Raw genomic sequence first — 20,308 nt, forward strand, 5'->3', positions numbered from 1 at the left:
GCTATAACTGTCTTTCAGTTCATTATTTCAACTGTCATTTAATCGTTTAGTGCTTCTTTGAGGCACAGTACGTTTTTGTTAAATAAGATTGTAACCAAGTTGCAAGTTTATTGCTAGTGTGTTAAACATGTCTGATTCAGAGGAAGATATCTGTGTCATTTGTTCCAATGCCAAGGTGGAGCCCAATAGAAATTTATGTACTAACTGTATTGATGCTACTTTAAATAAAAGCCAATCTGTACAAATTGAACAAATTTCACCAAACAGCGAGGGGAGAGTTATGCCGACTAACTCGCCTCACGTGTCAGTACCTGCATCTCCCGCCCGGGAGGTGCGTGATATTATGGCGCCTAGTACATCTGGGCGGCCATTACAGATAACATTACAAGATATGGCTACTGTTATGACTGAAGTTTTGGCTAAATTACCAGAACTAAGAGGCAAGCGTGATCACTCTGGGGTGAGAACAGAGTGCGCTGATAATACTAGGGCCATGTCTGATACTGCGTCACAGCTTGCAGAGCATGAGGACGGAGAGCTTCATTCTGTGGGTGATGGTTCTGATCCAAACAGATTGGATTCAGATATTTCAAATTTTAAATTTAAATTGGAGAACCTCCGTGTATGCTCTTAATGATTGTAACACTGTTGCAATACCAGAGAAATTGTGTAGGTTGGATAAATACTTTGCGGTACCGGCGAGTACTGACGTTTTTCCTATACCTAAGAGACTAACTGAAATTGTTACTAAGGAGTGGGATAGACCCGGTGTGCCGTTCTCACCCCCTCCAATATTTAGAAAGATGTTTCCAATAGACGCCACCACACGGGACTTATGGCAAACGGTCCCTAAGGTGGAGGGAGCAGTTTCTACTTTAGCTAAGCGTACCACTATCCCGGTGGAGGATAGCTGTGCTTTTTCAGATCCAATGGATAAAAAATTAGAGGGTTACCTTAAGAAAATGTTTGTTCAACAAGGTTTTATATTGCAACCCCTTGCATGCATCGCGCCGATTACGGCTGCGGCAGCATTTTGGATTGAGTCTCTGGAAGAGAACCTTAGTTCAGCTACCCTGGACGACATTACGGACAGGCTTAGAGTCCTTAAACTAGCTAATTCATTCATTTCGGAGGCCGTAGTACATTTAACCAAACTTACGGCTAAGAACTCAGGATTCGCCATTCAGGCACGTAGGGCGCTGTGGCTAAAATCCTGGTCAGCTGATGTAACTTCTAAGTCCAAATTACTTAATATACCTTTCAAGGGGCCAACTTTATTTGGGCCCGGTTTGAAAGAAATTATCGCTGACATTACAGGAGGTAAGGGCCACGCCCTGCCTCAAGACAAAGCCAAAGCTAAGGCTAGACAGTCTAATTTTCGTCCCTTTCGGAATTTCAAAGCAGGAGCAGCATCAACTTCCACTGCACCAAAACAGGAAGGAGCTGTTGCTCGTTACAGACAAGGCTGGAAACCTAACCAGTCCTGGAACAAGGGCAAGCAGGCCAGGAAACCTGCTGCTGCCCCAAAGACAGCATGAACCGAGGGCCCCCGATCCGGGACCGGATCTAGTGGGGGGCAGACTCTCTCTCTTCGCCCAGGCTTGGGCAAGAGATGTTCAGGATCCCTGGGCGCTAGAGATCATATCTCAGGGATACCTTCTAGACTTCAAATTCTCTCCCCCAAGAGGGAGATTTCATCTGTCAAGGTTGTCAACAAACCAGATAAAGAAAGAAGCGTTTCTACGCTGTGTACTAGGGGAGGTTTTAGCGCAAGATCTGTTATTAATGGGAGTGATCCATCCGGTTCCGCGGTCGGAACAAGGACAAGGGTTTTACTCAAACCTGTTTGTGGTTCCCAAAAAAGAGGGAACTTTCAGGCCAATCTTGGATTTAAAGATCCTAAACAAATTCCTAAGAGTTCCATCGTTCAAAATGGAAACTATTCGAACAATCTTACCCATGATCCAAAAGGGTCAGTACATGACCACAGTGGATTTAAAGGATGCTTACCTTCACAAACCGATTCACAAAGATCATTACCGGTATCTAAGGTTTGCCTTCTTAGACAGGCATTACCAGTTTGTAGCTCTTCCATTCGGATTGGCTACGGCTCCAAGAATCTTCACAAAGGTTCTGGGTGCCCTTCTGGCGGTACTAAGACCGCGAGGAATTTCGGTAGCTCCGTACCTAGACGACATTCTGATACAAGCTTCAAGCTTTCAAACTGCCAAGTCTCATACAGAGTTAGTTCTGGCATTTCTAAGGTCGCATGGATGGAAAGTGAACGAAAAGAAGAGTTCTCTTTTTCCTCTCACAAGAGTTCCATTCTTGGGGACTCTTATAGATTCTGTAGAAATGAAGATTTATCTGACAGAAGACAGATTAACAAAGCTTCTAAATGCATGCCGTGTCCTTCATTCCATTCAACTCCCGTCAGTAGCTCAATGCATGGAGGTGATCGGCTTAATGGTAGCAGCAATGGACATAGTACCCTTTGCACGTCTACATCTCAGACCGCTGCAATTGTGCATGCTGAGTCAGTGGAATGGGGATTACTCAGACTTGTCCCCTACTCTGAATCTGGATCAAGAGACCAGAAACTCTCTTCTATGGTGGCTTTCTCGGCCACATCTGTCCAGGGGGATGCCATTCAGCAGGCCGGACTGGACAATTGTAACAACAGACGCCAGCCTACTAGGTTGGGGCGCTGTCTGGAATTCTCTGAAGGCTCAGGGACAATGGAATCAGGAGGAAAGTCTCCTACCAATAAACATTCTGGAATTAAGAGCAGTTCTCCATGCCCTTCTGGCTTGGCCCCAGTTAAAAACTCGGGGGTTCATCAGGTTTCAGTCGGACAACATTACGACTGTAGCTTACATCAACCATCAAGGAGGGACAAGAAGCTCCCTAGCAATGATAGAAGTATCAAAGATAATTCGCTGGGCAGAGTCTCACTCTTGCCACCTGTCAGCAATCCACATCCCGGGAGTGGAGAACTGGGAGGCGGATTTCTTGAGTCGCCAGACTTTTCATCCGGGGGAGTGGGAACTTCATCCGGAGGTCTTTGCCCAAATACTTCGACGTTGGGGCAAACCAGAGATAGATCTCATGGCGTCTCGCCAGAACGCCAAACTTCCTCGCTACGGGTCCAGATCCAGGGATCCGGGAGCGGTTCTGATAGATGCTTTAACAGCACCTTGGAACTTCGGGATGGCTTATGTGTTTCCACCCTTCCCGCTGCTTCCTCGATTGATTGCCAAAATCAAACAGGAGAGAGCATCAGTGATTCTAATAGCGCCTGCATGGCCACGCAGGACTTGGTATGCAGATCTAGTGGACATGTCATCCTGTCCGCCTTGGTCTCTACCTCTAAGACAGGACCTTCTGATACAGGGTCCATTCAAACATCAAAATCTAACTTCTCTGAAGCTGACTGCTTGGAAATTGAACGCTTGATTTTATCAAAACGTGGTTTTTCTGAGTCGGTTATTGATACCCTGATACAGGCTAGGAAGCCTGTTACCAGAAGGATTTACCATAAGATATGGCGTAAATACCTATACTGGTGCGAATCCAAAGGTTACTCCTGGAGTAAGGTTAGGATTCCTAGGATATTGTCCTTTCTACAAGAAGGTTTAGAAAAGGGTTTATCGGCTAGCTCATTAAAGGGACAGATCTCAGCTCTGTCCATCTTGTTACACAGGCGTCTGTCAGAAAATCCAGACGTCCAGGCCTTTTGTCAGGCTTTAGCTAGGATCAAGCCTGTGTTTAAAACTGTTGCTCCGCCATGGAGTTTAAACTTAGTTCTTAACGTTTTACAGGGTGTTCCGTTTGAACCCCTTCATTCCATTGATATAAAATTGTTATCTTGGAAAGTTCTGTTTTTAATGGCTATTTCCTCGGCTCGAAGAGTCTCTGAGTTATCAGCCTTACATTGTGATTCTCCTTATCTGATTTTTCACTCAGACAAGGTAGTTCTGCGTACTAAACCTGGGTTCTTACCTAAGGTAGTCACTAACAGGAATATCAATCAAGAGATTGTTGTTCCATCCTTGTGTCCAAATCCTTCTTCAAAGAAGGAACGTCTTCTACACAATCTGGATGTAGTTCGTGCCCTCAAGTTCTACTTGCAGGCAACTAAGGATTTTCGACAAACGTCTTCCCTGTTTGTCGTGTACTCTGGTCAGAGGAGAGGTCATAAGGCTTCGGCTACCTCTCTCTCCTTCTGGCTTCGTAGCATAATTCGTTTAGCCCTATGAGACTGCTGGACAGCAGCCTCCTGAAAGAATTACAGCTCATTCTACTAGAGCTGTGGCTTCCACTTGGGCCTTTAAGAATGAGGCCTCTGTTGAACAGATTTGCAAGGCTGCAACTTGGTCTTCGCTTCATACTTTTTCCAAATTTTACAAATTTGACACTTTTGCTTCTTCGGAGGCTATTTTTGGGAGAAAGGTTCTTCAGGCAGTGGTTCCTTCTGTATAATGAGCCTGCCTATCCCTCCCGTCATCCGTGTACTTTTGCTTTGGTATTGGTATCCCAGAAGTAATGATGACCCGTGGACTGATCACACATAACAGAAGAAAACATAATTTATGCTTACCTGATAAATTCCTTTCTTCTGTTGTGTGATCAGTCCACGGCCCGCCCTGTTTTAAGGCAGGTAAATATCTTTTAAATTATACTCCAGTCACCACTTCACCCTTGGTTTCTCCTTTCTCGTTGATTCTTGGTCGAATGACTGGGAGTGACGTAGAGGGGAGGAGCTATATGCAGCTCTGCTGGGTGAATCCTCTTGCATTTCCTGTTGGGGAGGAGTTATATCCCAGAAGTAATGATGACCCGTGGACTGATCACACAACAGAAGAAAGGAATTTATCAGGTAAGCATAAATTATGTTTTTTTTTATTTGGGTTGGGGTTATTTTGATAGGGCTATTAGATTAGATGTAATTGTTTTAATTTGGATAATTTTGTTTGATATTTTTTCTATTTTTTCTATATTAGTTTTTTAGTATTTAGTGGCAGTGATGTGGGAGTCCAGAAGTTTAGGAGTTAATAACTTTATTTAGTGACAGTGATGTCGGGGAGCGGCAGAATAGGGGTTAATAGCTTTATTATAGTGTGGGCGATGTTGGGGTTCGGGGGGGAATAAGGGTTAATAACTTTAGTATAGTGGCGGAGATATCGGGAGCGGCAGATTAGGGGTTAATAGTTTTATTTTGGTGGCGATGATGTCGGGGACGGCAGATTAGGGGTTAATAACATTATGTAGATGTCGGGGGCAGCAGATTAGGGGTGTTTAGACGTGGGATTTATGTTAGGGTGTTAGGTTTAAACTTAACTTTTTCCCCCCATAGACATCAATGGGGTTGCGTTAAGGAGCTTTTCATTCCGCGATCACATGTGTTAGGTTTTCTTCTAACAGTTTCTCCCCATTGATGTCTATGGGGAAAGTGTGCACGAGCACATCAAAGCAGCGCTTGTATTTTGTGCGGTATGGAGCTTAACGCAACCATATCGCATGCACAAGGCGGCTTTTCAAAAACTCCTAATGGCAGCGCTATGGAGGGTGAAATAACGCAACTTTTGTTGCGTTCGTTTCACACCCTCTATAGTGCAAAACTTGTAATCTAGATGAGAATTAATTTTTTAGTGTTTTATGTCTCTTTAACCCTCCTGCATATCTATCCCTAATTGGCCATAACTGAGATTATAAAATAAGAAAATTGCAAAACAATGGAACGTTTGCTGCAAATTTAGATTGTGGTTAGTTGGATCTGCTCCAATAACAAGTCCCAATCGGCTCCTCAAAATAACACTAGAGGAGGGTGGAGCTTGGCTGTTAAAAATAATTCCAGCAAACAAGGTGTTAATGCATTTAAAAATGTTTCACACTCGCCTTGCATTTTGATTTATTGCAATTAGATGAATACATTATTATGTTCACATTTTGCTTATCAAATTTAACATTTATGTCCCTTTTGGCTTTAAAGGGACACTGAACCCAAATTTTTTCTTTCATGATTCAGATAGAGCATGCAATTTTAAGCCACTTTCTAATTTATTCCTATTATCAATTTTTCTTCTTTCTCTTGCTATCTTTATTTTAAAAAGAAGACATCTAAGCTTTTTTTTAAATTCAGAACTATGGACAGCACTTTTTTATTGGTGGATGAGTTTATCCACCAATCAGCAAGAACAACCCAGGTTGATCACCAAAATGGGCCGGCATCTAAACTTACTTTATTGCATTGCAAATAAAGATACCAAGAGAATGAAGACAATTTGATAATAGGAGTAAATTAGAAAGTTGCTTAAAATGTCATGCTCTATCTGAATCATGAAAGAAAAAATTTAGGTACACTGTCCCTTTAAGTAAATATTGTTGTAAAATCTCAACATCAGTTGACCCTAAAAAAACAATCTTGAACACTGGCCTTTTAAGCAAAATCTTTTTATTTTTTGCAAACTAAATATTGGAAAACGTACTCCTGACTTGTCATTTACTGAACTTTAACCTTCAGAACATAGTGCAACGTATTTAAAAAATAAAGTAAATTCTGTGGGATAATTAGATTATTTCCTCTATCTACTTGTTCTTGGTTTTTTTTAGACTCTCTTTTTGCTGTTGCAGGAGCACACAGATTTTGAGGATAAAGTCCCAGATCCCCTCACAGACAGGGATATGCTTATATTGACCAAGGAGAAATTTAAGGAAGGTAAAACCTTTACGGCAAATAAAAATCCAAAAGGCAAATTGTCAGCAGAAGATGTTGATACAGCAAGTAACTGTTCCAGGCATTGCAACACTGGAATCTCAAATTCTTGCCTTAATGTTAAAACTTATTCTGAATTACAGTCAGAAAATAAAATGTCTTATGCTTCAGAAGAGAAAATTGTACCTGAAAGCAATCTGCACATTCTGCTTCCAGAGAAGGAAGTGAAAAAGGAAATGCCCTCAGATTTACCCACAGATGGTATAACAGTCCTTGAATATTTGTCAGTGGCGAACAATGACAGAGAAGTTACTCGTTTTGAAAATCGTAAAGGAAAGCAGGAGCTGGAAGCTTGATATGAGTTGATCAAAACAAAGAATTGTTGTAATGAAACTAGGTGAGTAGACAGGAGCCTTGACTTTAAATGAAAACATTTCTGTTTTATACTTCCATTAGAAAAATAATGCGTCTAGAAAAAGTTATTACTTTTTTTTCCAGCAGCATACGCACATATACTGTGAGGGCCTGTGTGTATTTTGTCCTAATGGAAATTTATTGCAAAAAAGCTTCTATTTAAAATTTAAATGCACCCGTGCCCATTAAAATTTTGACCTTCCTATCCCTTTAAAGTGATAGGTTCAATAGAAATGCAATATAATGGCAAAAACTCTGTGTTGATCCCAATCAGGTGTTAAAAAGCATAGAAATTCCTAAATGAAATGCAGCCTCACATAATATATTCTATTATTGAATATTCTATTATTCAATTCTGTGGGATGGCTTTTAATGGGAACTTAAAGAGACAGTCAAGTCCAAAAAAAACTTTCATGTTTCAAATAGAGCATGTAATTTTAAACAACTTTCCAATTTACTTTTATCACCAATTTTGCTTTGTTCTTTTGGTATTCTTAGTTGAAAGCTAAACCTAGGAGGTTCATATGCTAATTTCTTAGACCTTGAAGGCCACCTCTAATCTAAATGCATTTTGATAGTTTTCCACCACTACAGGGCATTAGTTCACGTGTTTCATATAGATAACATTGAGCTCATGCACGTGAATTCACCATGGAGACAGCTCTGATTGGCTAAACTGCAAGTCTGTCAAAAAAACTGAATTAAGGGGGCAGTCTGCTGAGGCTTAGATACAAGGTAATTACAGAGGTAAAACGTGTATAATTATAACTGTGTTGGTTATGCAAAACTGGGAAATTGGTAATTAAGGGATTATCTATCTTTTAAAACAACAAAAATTCTGGTGTTGACTGTCCCTTTAAAGAAAATTCAGTCTTTTTATATATATTTTTATAGTTCATTATAGTTAAGCTTAAAGGAAAATATGTATAGTTTATTAGCAATTAAAGGGACAGTAAACACCAGAATTTTTGTTGTTTAAAAAGATAGATAATCCCTTTATTACCCATTCCCCAGTTTTGCATAACCAACACTGTTATAGAAATACACTTTATACCTCTGTGATTACCTTGTATCTAAGCTACTGCAAACTGCCCCCTTGTTTCAGTTGTTTTGACAGCATTTTAGACAATCAGTGCTCACTCCAGGGTAACTTCATGTGCATGAGCTCAATGTTATCTATATGAAACACATGAACTAACGCCCTCTAGTGGTCAAAATGCATTCAGATTAGAGGCAGTCTTCAAGGTCTAAGAAATTAGCATATGAACATCCTATGTTTAGCTTTCAACTAAGAATACCAAGAGAACAAAGCAAAATTGGTGCTAAAAGAAAATTGGAAAGTTGTTTAAAATTACATTCCCTAATTAAATCATGAAAGTTTTTTTTGGACTTGACTGTCCCTTTACATACTGTTATGAAAACCAACATGATCAATAAAGATATTAGGAATAGTTTAGTCAAAATTAAACTTTCATGATTCAGATAGAGCATGCAATTTTAAGCAACTAATTTACTCCTTTTATCAAATTTTATTCTTTCTCTTGGTATCTTTATTTGAAAAAGCAAGAATGTAATCATTGGAGCCGGCCCATTTTTGGTTAAGCACATGGGTAGAACTTTATCGCAGACAGTGCGCTTACTGAAACTAAAATTAGTTTCTGTGTAGGCACACTTCAAATATTGCTGTGGGGACCTAGGTTTATTTACACCTGCACTAACTAGCTCAGGTGATGTAGTCTCGGCAGCTGATAGCTAGCGAGACAAACATGGTCCATACCCTCCTCGCAACCTGCACTTTGCTGCTTTGAACATATCAATCTTGTGTCGATGTGTCTGAAGCAAAGTGCTTCTACTCCCACTAGCACACCCTGCTAATTCCCCTGAACATCATAACTATGTCACACCTAAGCTACACTCCCCCTGCTCTGCCTCGCTACCTCCAACTGACTGCCTACAACTTCATCACTCACCCTGTACTGCCCAGCTAACTCCCCCTGACCGACTACACCTACATCACGCCTAACCTACACATCCCCAGAATGCCCTAATAAAGTCTGCTCTGACATAATGTCTAAACTACACTCCTGAAACACCCAGTTAACTGCATACTGTCAAAAAATAAATCACTAAAATAAACTATACTATAAATTTTAAACCTTCCCATTATAACTATGAAGAAATGTCGCTAATATTATAATCAATGTTTAAATAATGTGTCACAGAGATGCCCTAAAATGACAGACCTGCTCGACATAACAGCAGATTCCTTCGAATTATTTGCCCCCTCTTGGCACTTTCAATCATTGGGGCTTCAGTGAGATATATTTGAGGGCAATATATCAGTTTTAAGCCAACCCTCTGAGATGATATTGTATAATACATTGGCATCGGAAGCCCAATGCTGACCATGCTTTGTCTTATAGCACATTGTTTGGGGCAAGTTATTTTATTTTGCAGCCAGGAACCAGTGCTTTCTCCCCTTCCCTCTCCCAATGTGATGTGCTGTCTAACACAACAGAGAGCCAGAGGCGAAAGGAGAAAGAAATGAGTTTCTAGAAAGTAAAGTGGTGCACTGTAAAACACTTCATTATATTCAAATAGCAAGCATACATGAAAGCATAGCATCAGTTAAAAATCATGCAGGAGCACTAAAATATACTTATTAACCCCTTAACGACCAAGTACGTACGCCACACGTCCTCAAAAAAAATACAGTTAATGACCGAGGACGTGTGGCGTACGTCCTTTGTCTGGAAAGCAGCTGGAAGCGATCCTGCTCGCTTCCAGTTGCTTTCCGGTTATTGCAGTGATGCCTCGATATCGAGGCATCCTGCAATAACCGTTTTTAGCAATCCGGTGCAGAGTGAGCCACTCTGTGGCCCTCTCTGCACCGGACATCACCGGCTAAATCCGTTGGTGGGTGGGAGCCGGTTCGGGAGGCGGGTGGCGGCCATCGATGGCCCTGATGATGTGGAGGGGGGCGGGATCGCGGGCGGGTGCGATCGGGGACGCGCAAGGGCACGCACGCATGCACGGGAGGGCGGGCGCGTGCACGGGGAGGGAGTGGGTGGGAACCGCTCCACTACAGAAAAATGAAGTTTTAAAAGTTTTTAAAAGTAGACAATATTTATATAAAACTACATCAGTCAGGGGGTGGGGGATTGGTCTGTGTGGGGGGGAAGCTACACTACAGAAAAAGAAGATAAAAAAAAACAAAAAACATTTCTCTTGCAAACTGGGTACTGGCAGAAAGCTGCCAGTACCCAAGATGGCCCCCAATAAGGCAGAGGGGGAGGGTTAGAGAGCTGTTTTGGGGGGGATCAGGGAGGTTGGGGGCTAAGGGGGGATCCTACAAAGTAGCATATGTAAATATGCTAAAAAAAAATTTTTTTAAAAAAAAAACTTTTATTTTAGTACTGGCAGACTTTCTGCCAGTACTTAAGATGGCGGGGACAATTGTGGTGTGGGGGAGGGAAGGGAGCGGTTTGGGAGGGATCAGGGGGTCTGATGTGTCAGGTGGGAGGCTGATCTCTACACTAAAGCTAAAATTAACCCTGCAAGCTCCCTACAAACTACCTAATTAACCCCTTCACTGCTAGCCATAATACACGTGTGATGCGCAGCAGCACTTTGCGGCCTTCTAATTACCAAAAAGCAACGCCAAAGTCATATATGTCTGCTATTTCTGAACAAAGGGGATCCCAGAGAAGCATTTACAACCATTTGTGCCATAATTACACAAGCTGTTTGTAAATAATTTCAGTGAGAAACCTAAAATTGTGAAAAATGTAACGTTTTTTTTAATTTGATTGCATTTGGCGGTGAAATGGTGGCATGAAATATACCAAAATGGACCTAGATCAATACTTGGGGTTGTCTACTACACTACACTGAAGCTAAAATTAACCCTAGAAGCTCCCTACATGCTCCCTAATTAACCCCTTCACTGCTGGGCATAATACACGTGTGGTGCGCAGTCGCATTTAGCAGCCTTCTAATTAGTAAAAAGCAAAGCCAAAGCCATATATGTCTGCTATTTATGAACAAAGGGGATCCCAGAGAAGCATTTACAACCATTTATGCTATAATTGCATAAGTTGTTTGTAAATAATTTCAGTGAGAAACCTAAAGTTTGTGAAAAAAATTGTGAAAAAGTGAACAATTTTTTTTATTTGATCGCATTTGGCAGTGAAATGGTGGCATGAAATATACCAAAATGGGCCTAGATCAATACTTTGGGATGTCTTCTAAAAAAAATATATATACATGTCAATGGATATTCAGGGATTCCTGAAAGATATCAGTGTCCCAATGTAACTATCGCTAATTTTGAAAAAAAGTGGTTTGGAAATAGCAAAGTGCTACTTGTATTTATGGCCCTATAACTTGCAAAAAAAGCAAAGAACATGTAAACATTGGGTATTTCTAAACTCAGGACAAAATTTAGAAACTATTTAGCATATGTTTTTTTGGTGGTTGTAGATGTGAAACAGATTTTGGGGGTCAAAGTTAGAAAAAGTGTGTTTTTTTCAATTTTTTCCTCATATTTTATAAATTTTTTTATAGTAAATTATAAGATATGATGAAAATAATGGTATATTTTGAAAGTCCATTTAATGGCGAGAAAAATGGTATATAATATGTGTGGGTAGATTAAATGAGTAAGGGGAAAATTACAGCTAAACACAAACACCGCAGAAATGTAAAAATAGCCTTGGTCCCAAACGGACAGAAAATGGAAAAGTGCTGTGGTCATTAAGAGGTTAAAGACTGTGATCTTATCTCTAAAATGATGCACAACTGTCACTTATGTAAAGATATCTTCAGGGTCCTCATGAAGTCTTATTCTGCCCTTTAATGTCCTCTTATATTGAACGTGATGTTGGTTCTGATTTGGCATATAACTGTTATAAGTGTTAGCAGAAGGCTTTGTATCTGGTCATATACTGGTATCTCGTGTAGTTGGTATTAGATGGGGCTGTATTTGGTCAATTATAGTTTGGCTTGTTCGGAAGAGAACAAGTAAAGAATATTTGTAAAAAGAGTGCAACTAGAAGCACTCGCAACACAGCGTGTATACTAACAAGTGGATCAAAAAATATAAGACACATGGGCGCCCAAGTCAAGGGGAAAGAGTTAAAACATAACTTTTAATAAAAACTACAAATTAATATAAAAATGGTTGTTAAAACCACAAACCAGACAGTATAGTGCCTACTGCTTTAATATTGAACCTCAATATTAGTGTAGTGCGATAGACAAAGGTTCCAAGGTCCTGGGACCACCGGGTAGGTCCTACAGTAATGGTGTATCTCAGTATTCTAAGTTTTCGTGACAATGGGTAGTATGTGTCTCTGAAAGGAGGAGGGCGCCACTTACGTTGTCTCAGTTCATCCCAAACGTGGCAATAAAACGCTAATCCTATTAGTCAAAGTGTCATCTTATCAAACATATATAGGACAGTAATAGGAAACGTATTTCTGGTCAGGGAGGGATGAGACCAAAGAAATATCTAAATCATTGCCTAGGAGGAGATTAACTATTGGACTAGGCGCACATTTTTCAGCCGTAGTTACAAAATATAAAGGGTATTGTGTAGCAATATCACCCAGCCGACATACCTCCGTGGGACTGGCTGTCACATAGAGAGTAAAAGCGGGAAGCTTTCACTAACCAGAGTGGAAAGAACACTATAAACTAGTTGGCTATGTGAAAAAGAACAAATAAAGCGATAATGCTGGAAAAGATATACAGTTCTAATACATACATTGCTCTTAATGTATACTTAAGGGACACTGAACCCAAATTTTTTCTTTTGTAATTCAGAAAGAGCATGCAATTTTAAGCAACTTTCTAATTTACTCCTATTATCAATTTTTCTTCGTTCTCTTGCTATCATTATTTGAAAAAGAAGGCATCTAAGCTTTTTTTTGGGTTTTAGTACTCTGGACAGCACTTTTTTATTGGTGGATGAATTTATCCACCAATCAGCAAGGACAACCCAGGTTGTTCACCAAAAATGGGCCGGCATCTAAACTTACATTCTTGCATTTCAAATAAAGATACCAAGAGAATGAAGAAAATTTGATAATAGGAGTAAATTAGAAAGTTGCTTAAAATTTCATGCTCAATCTGAATCACAAAAGAAAAATTTTGGGTACAGTGTCCCTTTAGGGAGCACATAGCATTACCCTTATTGGGTTCCATAAGCACTATTTCAATGAGGTAAAAATTATCTATATATTATATGGGCGCACAATTAGCAGCCAAAATTGGTTAACTAATATTAACAGTGCTATATGGAACAGGCTAAACGTATTTATAGCTTTCCTGTACCATATATCACACAGTGTTGCTGATATATCTCGGTATTAAATATTGCTAGTTTGCAGCACGCTGCATCTATAGAACCATAATCATAAAGACGATACAATTCGTCAAGGGGTGATAATGTATGGTTGGACTTCAATTGAGTTACCCCACTAGTGTACCCATACGTGAGTGGAGATTAAATATTAGACTTGGGGCACATTTTGCAGCCAAAGTCGCTGAATATAAAACGTATCTTATAACAGTATCACCCAGCCGGCATATCTCCGTGGGACTAGCTGTCACATAAAAAGTTCAAAACGGGCAGAAGTAACTCACCAGTGTGAAAGGAACACTGTTAATTAGTTGGCTATATGAGAGTAAACAAATAGGCCGATAATAAAGAAACAGATATTCGGTTCTAATACATATTTGGGTCTTAATATGTACTTGGAGAGCACACAGCGTTACCCTTGTTTAGTCCCATAAACACTATTTCAGTAAAGTTAAAGTATTGACCCCAAATTGTCTAGTCATTTCGTAACCTCAAAAAAGAAAACCATTCCCAAATGAAAACACAAACACCAGAGTTGGGATAAAAAAGGCCGCAGCTTATTTTATTACTATTCACAACATAAATAACTTTTCTTAAAAAACATAAAACCATAAACCAGAGCTTGCCCCACCAAATTCATTTTTTCTGTGCCTGCACCCATAAGGCACGCCTCCCCATGAAAGTCACCTCTCCTGCCTATCCCAACAGGAGGTACTATGAACCCCAACCATGGCGTAAGCCATCACCCAGGGCAAGCACCCCGCCACAGCTTGACCTAACATCGAGCACCGCCCAACACAGCTGCGGCCAACTCAATACCCTCCTTTAGGGTGAAATTGAATAAATGTAAACCTACTTCAGTTAAGTGGACCCCATCCCGTGAGAAAAAAAAAATTCCCGATTCCCCTTCAAACTCTGAATGCCTCAAGGCGAGGCCCCCCAGTTTTTTAACATGACTGCTTACCCTACGATTCACTTTACACCGTGAATTTTCTAACCTAACACAGTCCCATGCAGACCTCCAAACAAGCCGACATTCTATTTCGGACCAAACAATCTTACAAGCCCGGAAATAACGTGCACAGCCGATCCAAATCCCACTTAATCTTATCAACAAGGGACTTCTGAGCCATGAAACCCAAATCATTCCCTCCCAGGTGAACAACCAGGATATTAGGAGGAGAAAAAAAGCCTAGCATAATTTACAACAGTTTCCAACAGCTGGGACCATCTCATGCCCCTAATCCCAAACCACCTCAAATTAACCTTATCCTTACTGAAACCCAGTTGGGCCCCGTTTTCTTTTACAGCTGCCGCCTTCCTTGCCCAATAAACGTAAGAATGGCCAACTAGCCAACATCTCAACAGACCTGAAAAATAAGAATTCTTTTTTTTTTTTAACCTCTAAACCACTAACCCCGGCCTCACATACACTCTAAAATGATCAGACCCCCACCTTCCAATCTTTTTGATTAACGAAGGCTGCAAGCCCAAAAGCTGAGCTTCCGTCACTGCCCCAATACGGAAAGAGTGTGAACCGAATTCACCGGCATTTAAACCCAACAAAACAAGTGACTTCCTAAAAACCGATACAAACTGAAAAACTGACAGAACAGAATCGTCCTGGTGGATAAAGAAAGCCTCACTCAAACCCTTCCTCACCTTCAAAAATTCAACAACAGCCCCAACAGGGCAACAAGGGCCACGGACCGCACTTAAACAAAACAATTTACCCTTACCCAACTGGTCAGTCTTGAACTTTCGCAACCATATGTCCAAAGACCCATTATTCAAGCAAATGTCCCCAAAACGAAGACTACTAGCACATTTTTTGTTCCTACCTACCAACTCCGATATTATCCGAAGAAGGCCAAAACAAAAGCAGGCCGGAACAATAAAAACTCGAATTCCGAAAAACAAACTTGAGGAAGTATAGCCACTAACTTCTTCAACAAGGAAAAAACAACCGGCCTTCTCCCATCCTTGACAGATTTCTTTCTGCACAAGCCGCGAACAGCCATCCTTACCACAAAATTCTTAGTAACATCCTCCAACCCACCCAATTGAAACAAAAAAGCCAAAGCAGCAAGCCTCCTGCGAATCTCCGCTACCGATAAAAGCTCCGACCCCCATTGCTTAATCCATTCCAAAAGTATTTCACAACAAGAATACCCTGAAGCCATCCATTCCCGACTATCCACCACAGACACCCATAACTTCCATACCGGGGCGTAAGCCCTCCAGGTAGACTGAGCAAGGACCCCTTTTACGAGGTCCCATACTAAGAATACCCCAGGAGCCACAATTCCCTCGGGCAATTCACACCCTCCGTTTCCGCATCCGGAGCCTCCAGCCTGAAACGCTCCCACTGAAAACTGGGACAAGGCATCAGCTATTGAATTAACTTTGCCCGGTACATGAACAGCTCGAAAAGTAACATTAAGCCTCAATCATTCCAACACAAATTCTCTCAGCAAACGGATAACCGGGGGGGAATTGGCAGTCAAGTTGTTAATTAAATATACCACCCCCAAATTATCCGAATGAAAACACACCCGTTTATCTTGGAGCTCCGAAACCCATACCTTTAAAGCAACCACCAAAGGGAAGAGTTCCAAAAAAGTCAGATTTCTTGTCAAACCCAAAGCTTCCCAATCCTCTGGCCAAGCCTCCGCACACCATTTCCCATTCAAATAAGCACCAAAACCACAGGAACCAGCTGCATCCGTGAAGAGGCACAAACGTTCATCAGACCAACCCACATCCTGAATCAATAATCGACCATTGAAATCCTTAAAAAAAAAACCGACCATACCTGAAGATCATCTTTCAACACTTTGGTCAAACGAATATGATGATGGGGAACTGTTACCCCCACCGTTGCCAATGACAGCCTTCTACAAAATACTCTTCCAACCGGGATAATTCGGCACGCGAAATTGAGTTTACCCAACAAAGATTGGAGAAGCCTTAGTCTGATCTTCTCAGCCAACAAAGCCCCTTGAATTGACTGCATTCCATAGCTACAGAATCTATTTCGATGCCCAAGAAACACAAAGAAGTGACCGGACCTTCCGACTTTTCTTCTGCTATTGGAATCCCAAAATCAGAACATACTAAATTGAAAGTTACCAGGAGCCTCTGGCAAACCTCCGACTCCTTAGGGCCCATGAACAAGAAGTCATCCAAGTAATGAACTAGAGACGACAACCCAGATTGTTGCTTGACAACCCACTTAATGAATGTGCTAAATCTCTCAAAATAAGAGCAAGAAATAGAGCACCCCATAGGAAGGCACAAATCTACAAAAATGGCACCATCAAATTTGCAACCCAAAAGGTTATGACAACAAGGGTGAACCGGCAACAACCTGAACGCCGCCTCAACATCAACCTTAGCCAATAGGGCCCCCCGGCGACCCGAACCAAATCAACCACCTTGTCAAATGATGCATAATTAATCGAGACTAAATCCGGATCAATGTCATCATTAACCGAAAGGCCCTTAGGGTATGAAAGGTGATGAATCAACCGAAACTGACCTTCAACCCTCTTAGGCACCACTCCCAAAGGAGAAATTCTCAAATTATGAAACAGAGGAGATACAAAGGGGCCCGCCATTCTCCCCAATGAAACTTCCTTTTGCAATTTTTTTCGAACCACCTCAGGGAACTCCCTGGCTGATTTTAAATTCCCAGCAAATTTCCCACCCACATGCTCCTTGAACGGAATTACAAAACCTGAACTGAAGCCTGAGAGTAGCAGTTCAGCATCCTCCCCTTTACCCCATCTATTGGCATAAGCCTCTAACCATCCCACCATCCTTTCTACCTTCACTGGGGTCCGAGCTCGAAGGAGCAGATTCCCCTTGTTTTCCAACAAACTTTCCTTTTTTGAAGCATCTGGAAAAACTGTGACTACCGCCACACCCTGAGCACTCGTGTTTAAATTTACAACTCGCTCCAAAACGGCACGCTCCATCGTTGAACTGGAAGCACAAACCTTTCCTCATGGCGACTGCAGATCCGGAGCTAGTCGCGGGTTGGGAGACCCTACCCCAGACCCACGAAAAGGCTGACCCCTATGATGCCCATATCAAGATCATCCCAACGCATTTCCGGCCTGACCGCCAACCTCTGACGAAACTTCACGTCATAACGCCACCAAGTCATACCACCATAAGTCCGATAAGCATTTTGAAATCTCGTCAAAGTAACAGAATAGAGAATCACCCTGATCAGGGAACCTTTCCGATACCACACTAGCAAGTATACAAAATGCCTTAGACCAATTCCCAAGGGTCTTAGGTAACTTTCTGTACCTCTTCTTCCTTTCATCTTCTTCTTTTTTGCCTTTATCTGATTTATCATCCTCCTTAATTTCAACCACTTGGTCTAGTGGCAATAAAGAAAAAATCTCTAGAAACTCTCGCTTCCAGATCTTCTCTTTTACATCCAACGTGAGATGGATCCCCAATGGACCTATGGAACATAAACACGGACGCCTTAAAGCATCCTCAGCCACTTTAAGCGAACTACCCGCCACCAAGACACCCGAAACTTGAGCAACCGAAACAGCCCCACTCACCGACGCGACTGACTCAGCAGGAGCCACACTGGCTCCTGGGACCCACACCTTTTCAACTGATTCCCCCCCACTTGGAGCCTCCAAACTTGCCAACAATGCCTTCAATCCATTCAACAGTTTCTCACGTTCACCATACAGCAAACCAGGTCCTTCCACCACAGCACCCCCAGCCGACTCACCTGAAGACTGGGGGGCCATCCTGGAACTCTCCCGACTAGATGCTCCAATACTGGGAACGACTTGGGGTGCTATTACATCCTCCCTCCTTCTTTCGCCTTCACCCGGTCCTTGACTCCCACTCGATTTCCTAGAAGGTGATCGTCCTCTCTCCCTTCTTCCACTGCCTTTAAAACTATCCACCCTCGCCCAAGTAGGCGAACGAACATCAACAGGTTTCCTTATAGGGGAACGTGATCTTCGTCGGCCATGACCCGACCTTGATCTCCTTCTCTGATGCCTACTAGGCACAGTGATATCTCCAGAGCCTGGGGACTGCAAAGCACGGGAGGGTGTGAGTGCTTGACCCCCCCCTGTAGCCCGACCCCCCTGTGCCCCACCCTATCTCTATCCCTACTAACCCTACTCTCACCCAACCTGCTCCCCCCTGAAACCCTAACCCCTCTCTCAGGAGATATTAATTTCAAAAGCTGCGCCAGGGTAGACGCATCGCCTACCTGACCAGCCGTACTGGGTCCCGGTAAAGCAGGTTCCATATCCTCCTCCTCCTCAAAGTCACTGCCAGCCTCCAAAACTAGCAGCGGCTCCGTAACCTGGTCTCTTTGAGGTGTAGGGGCCTCTTCTCCTCCATTAGAAAGGCAATGCGAGTCCAGGAAAACCTCTGCATGAAAAATCACAATTTTTTTTTTATTTTTTTTTACAAATAAACCAAAACAACACCCCCTTCCCCTCACCTCAAACCAGAAAATTAGCCCTAAATAAAACAAGCAGCATGCGTAGGCAACACCCCAATAAGAAAATAATAACCTACCTGGCACAGGAACACATAACCCATATATACCAAAAACAAAATTCTTTAATAAACCCTTTTCTTTATTTATTTATTTATTTTTTATTGCAAAACCAGCCCAAAATAAGTGAACCAAACAATACATGAAATTCCCATAAATAAATAAACAAAATTAACCCACCTAAACAAATATGGATGCAAAGAAATAATAAAAAAAAACATCACCCAACATAAAAGCCCCCCCTATATTTTATTTTTTTTTGTGGCAAGAATAGCCCCAGCCAAGAAATAAAATGAAATAAACAAAACCAGAGGCCCCACATACATACCCAAAAACGGACATTCCCACAATAGAAATGCATATAACAACATACTTTTATAATTATTATTTTTATAATGCTTCCCCCAAAAATTCATTTAGCCACCAAAATTAGGCCTACTACTAAAATACATAAAAGCCATGACTGCCCATATATATTTAACACAAATAAATGGGGCCCCCCACATAAAAAACCCACCACTACTTCTACCACCACACTACCGCCCCATTTCCGCACCCACCAGACCACTCGTACCCGACACCGGATCTGCTGCCATTAAACCATCTCCGGTCCTCCGAGGCGTGGTGACGTCAACACCCCGCGCCGTCAGTGCACCGGATCCTGCCGCCATCACCGCATCCGTTCTCCTGACCCCTGAAGATCTTCTCCTACCGGGCCTCGCCGACGACTTCTTCCTGGATCCGGATGCTTCAGGACTTAGCCTGGTTGGAGGCCCCGCTGCCCTCACCGGTCTCTTCTTCCTGGAACCACTGCTACCGGCATCCCTCGACAGTCCTGCACGAGGCTCCTCGGCCGACTTCAGCTGCTCCCGGATCCACTCGACGCCTCTTCCTCTGGCCACCGCCGTCAGCTCGTCCAGCGACGCTTCCATGGCAGGTAAGGCACTTAAGCCGTTCTTCTCCCGATCAGGTAAGTATGAAAAAGGGCGCGAATCCACTGCACCACCAATTATTTAAAATCTCGCCTTAAGCCACGCCCCCTTGTCCCTTACCTGACCTCAACTCCATCCAATAGGGGTCAATTACCCCTACCTTAATTCTTACGTCCGGGGTTCTCCTAAATATTTTTTAGGCACACAATTTGCAGCCAATATTATTATTAACCAAATTAACACTGCTATATAGAGCAAGCTCAATGTATTTATAGTGGTCCCGTACCATATATTACACTATGATGCTAAAATATCTCGGTATTGAAAGT

General features: G+C 42.0%; 1 protein-coding gene across 3 annotated transcripts in view; it reads left to right on the forward strand.

Annotated features, from left to right (window-relative positions):
* CCDC9B (coiled-coil domain containing 9B) overlaps window positions 1-20,308 on the forward strand; it is a 673,451-nt gene that overhangs the window by 603,183 nt on the left and 49,960 nt on the right. Inside the window, exons 11-12 of one of the 3 annotated variants that reach the window (XM_053697899.1) lie at window positions 6,634-6,718; window positions 6,887-7,112. In XM_053697899.1, the coding sequence (XP_053553874.1) occupies window positions 6,634-6,718; window positions 6,887-7,071 (270 nt within the window). In that variant the 3' untranslated portion in view covers window positions 7,072-7,112. Of the gene's footprint in view, window positions 1-6,633; window positions 7,113-20,308 lie in introns of all 3 variants that reach the window. The other 2 variants (XM_053697900.1, XM_053697898.1) reach the window with 2 other exon arrangements.

This window comes from Bombina bombina, chromosome 1 (assembly GCF_027579735.1).
Source record: "Bombina bombina isolate aBomBom1 chromosome 1, aBomBom1.pri, whole genome shotgun sequence".
NCBI lineage: Eukaryota > Metazoa > Chordata > Amphibia > Anura > Bombinatoridae > Bombina > Bombina bombina.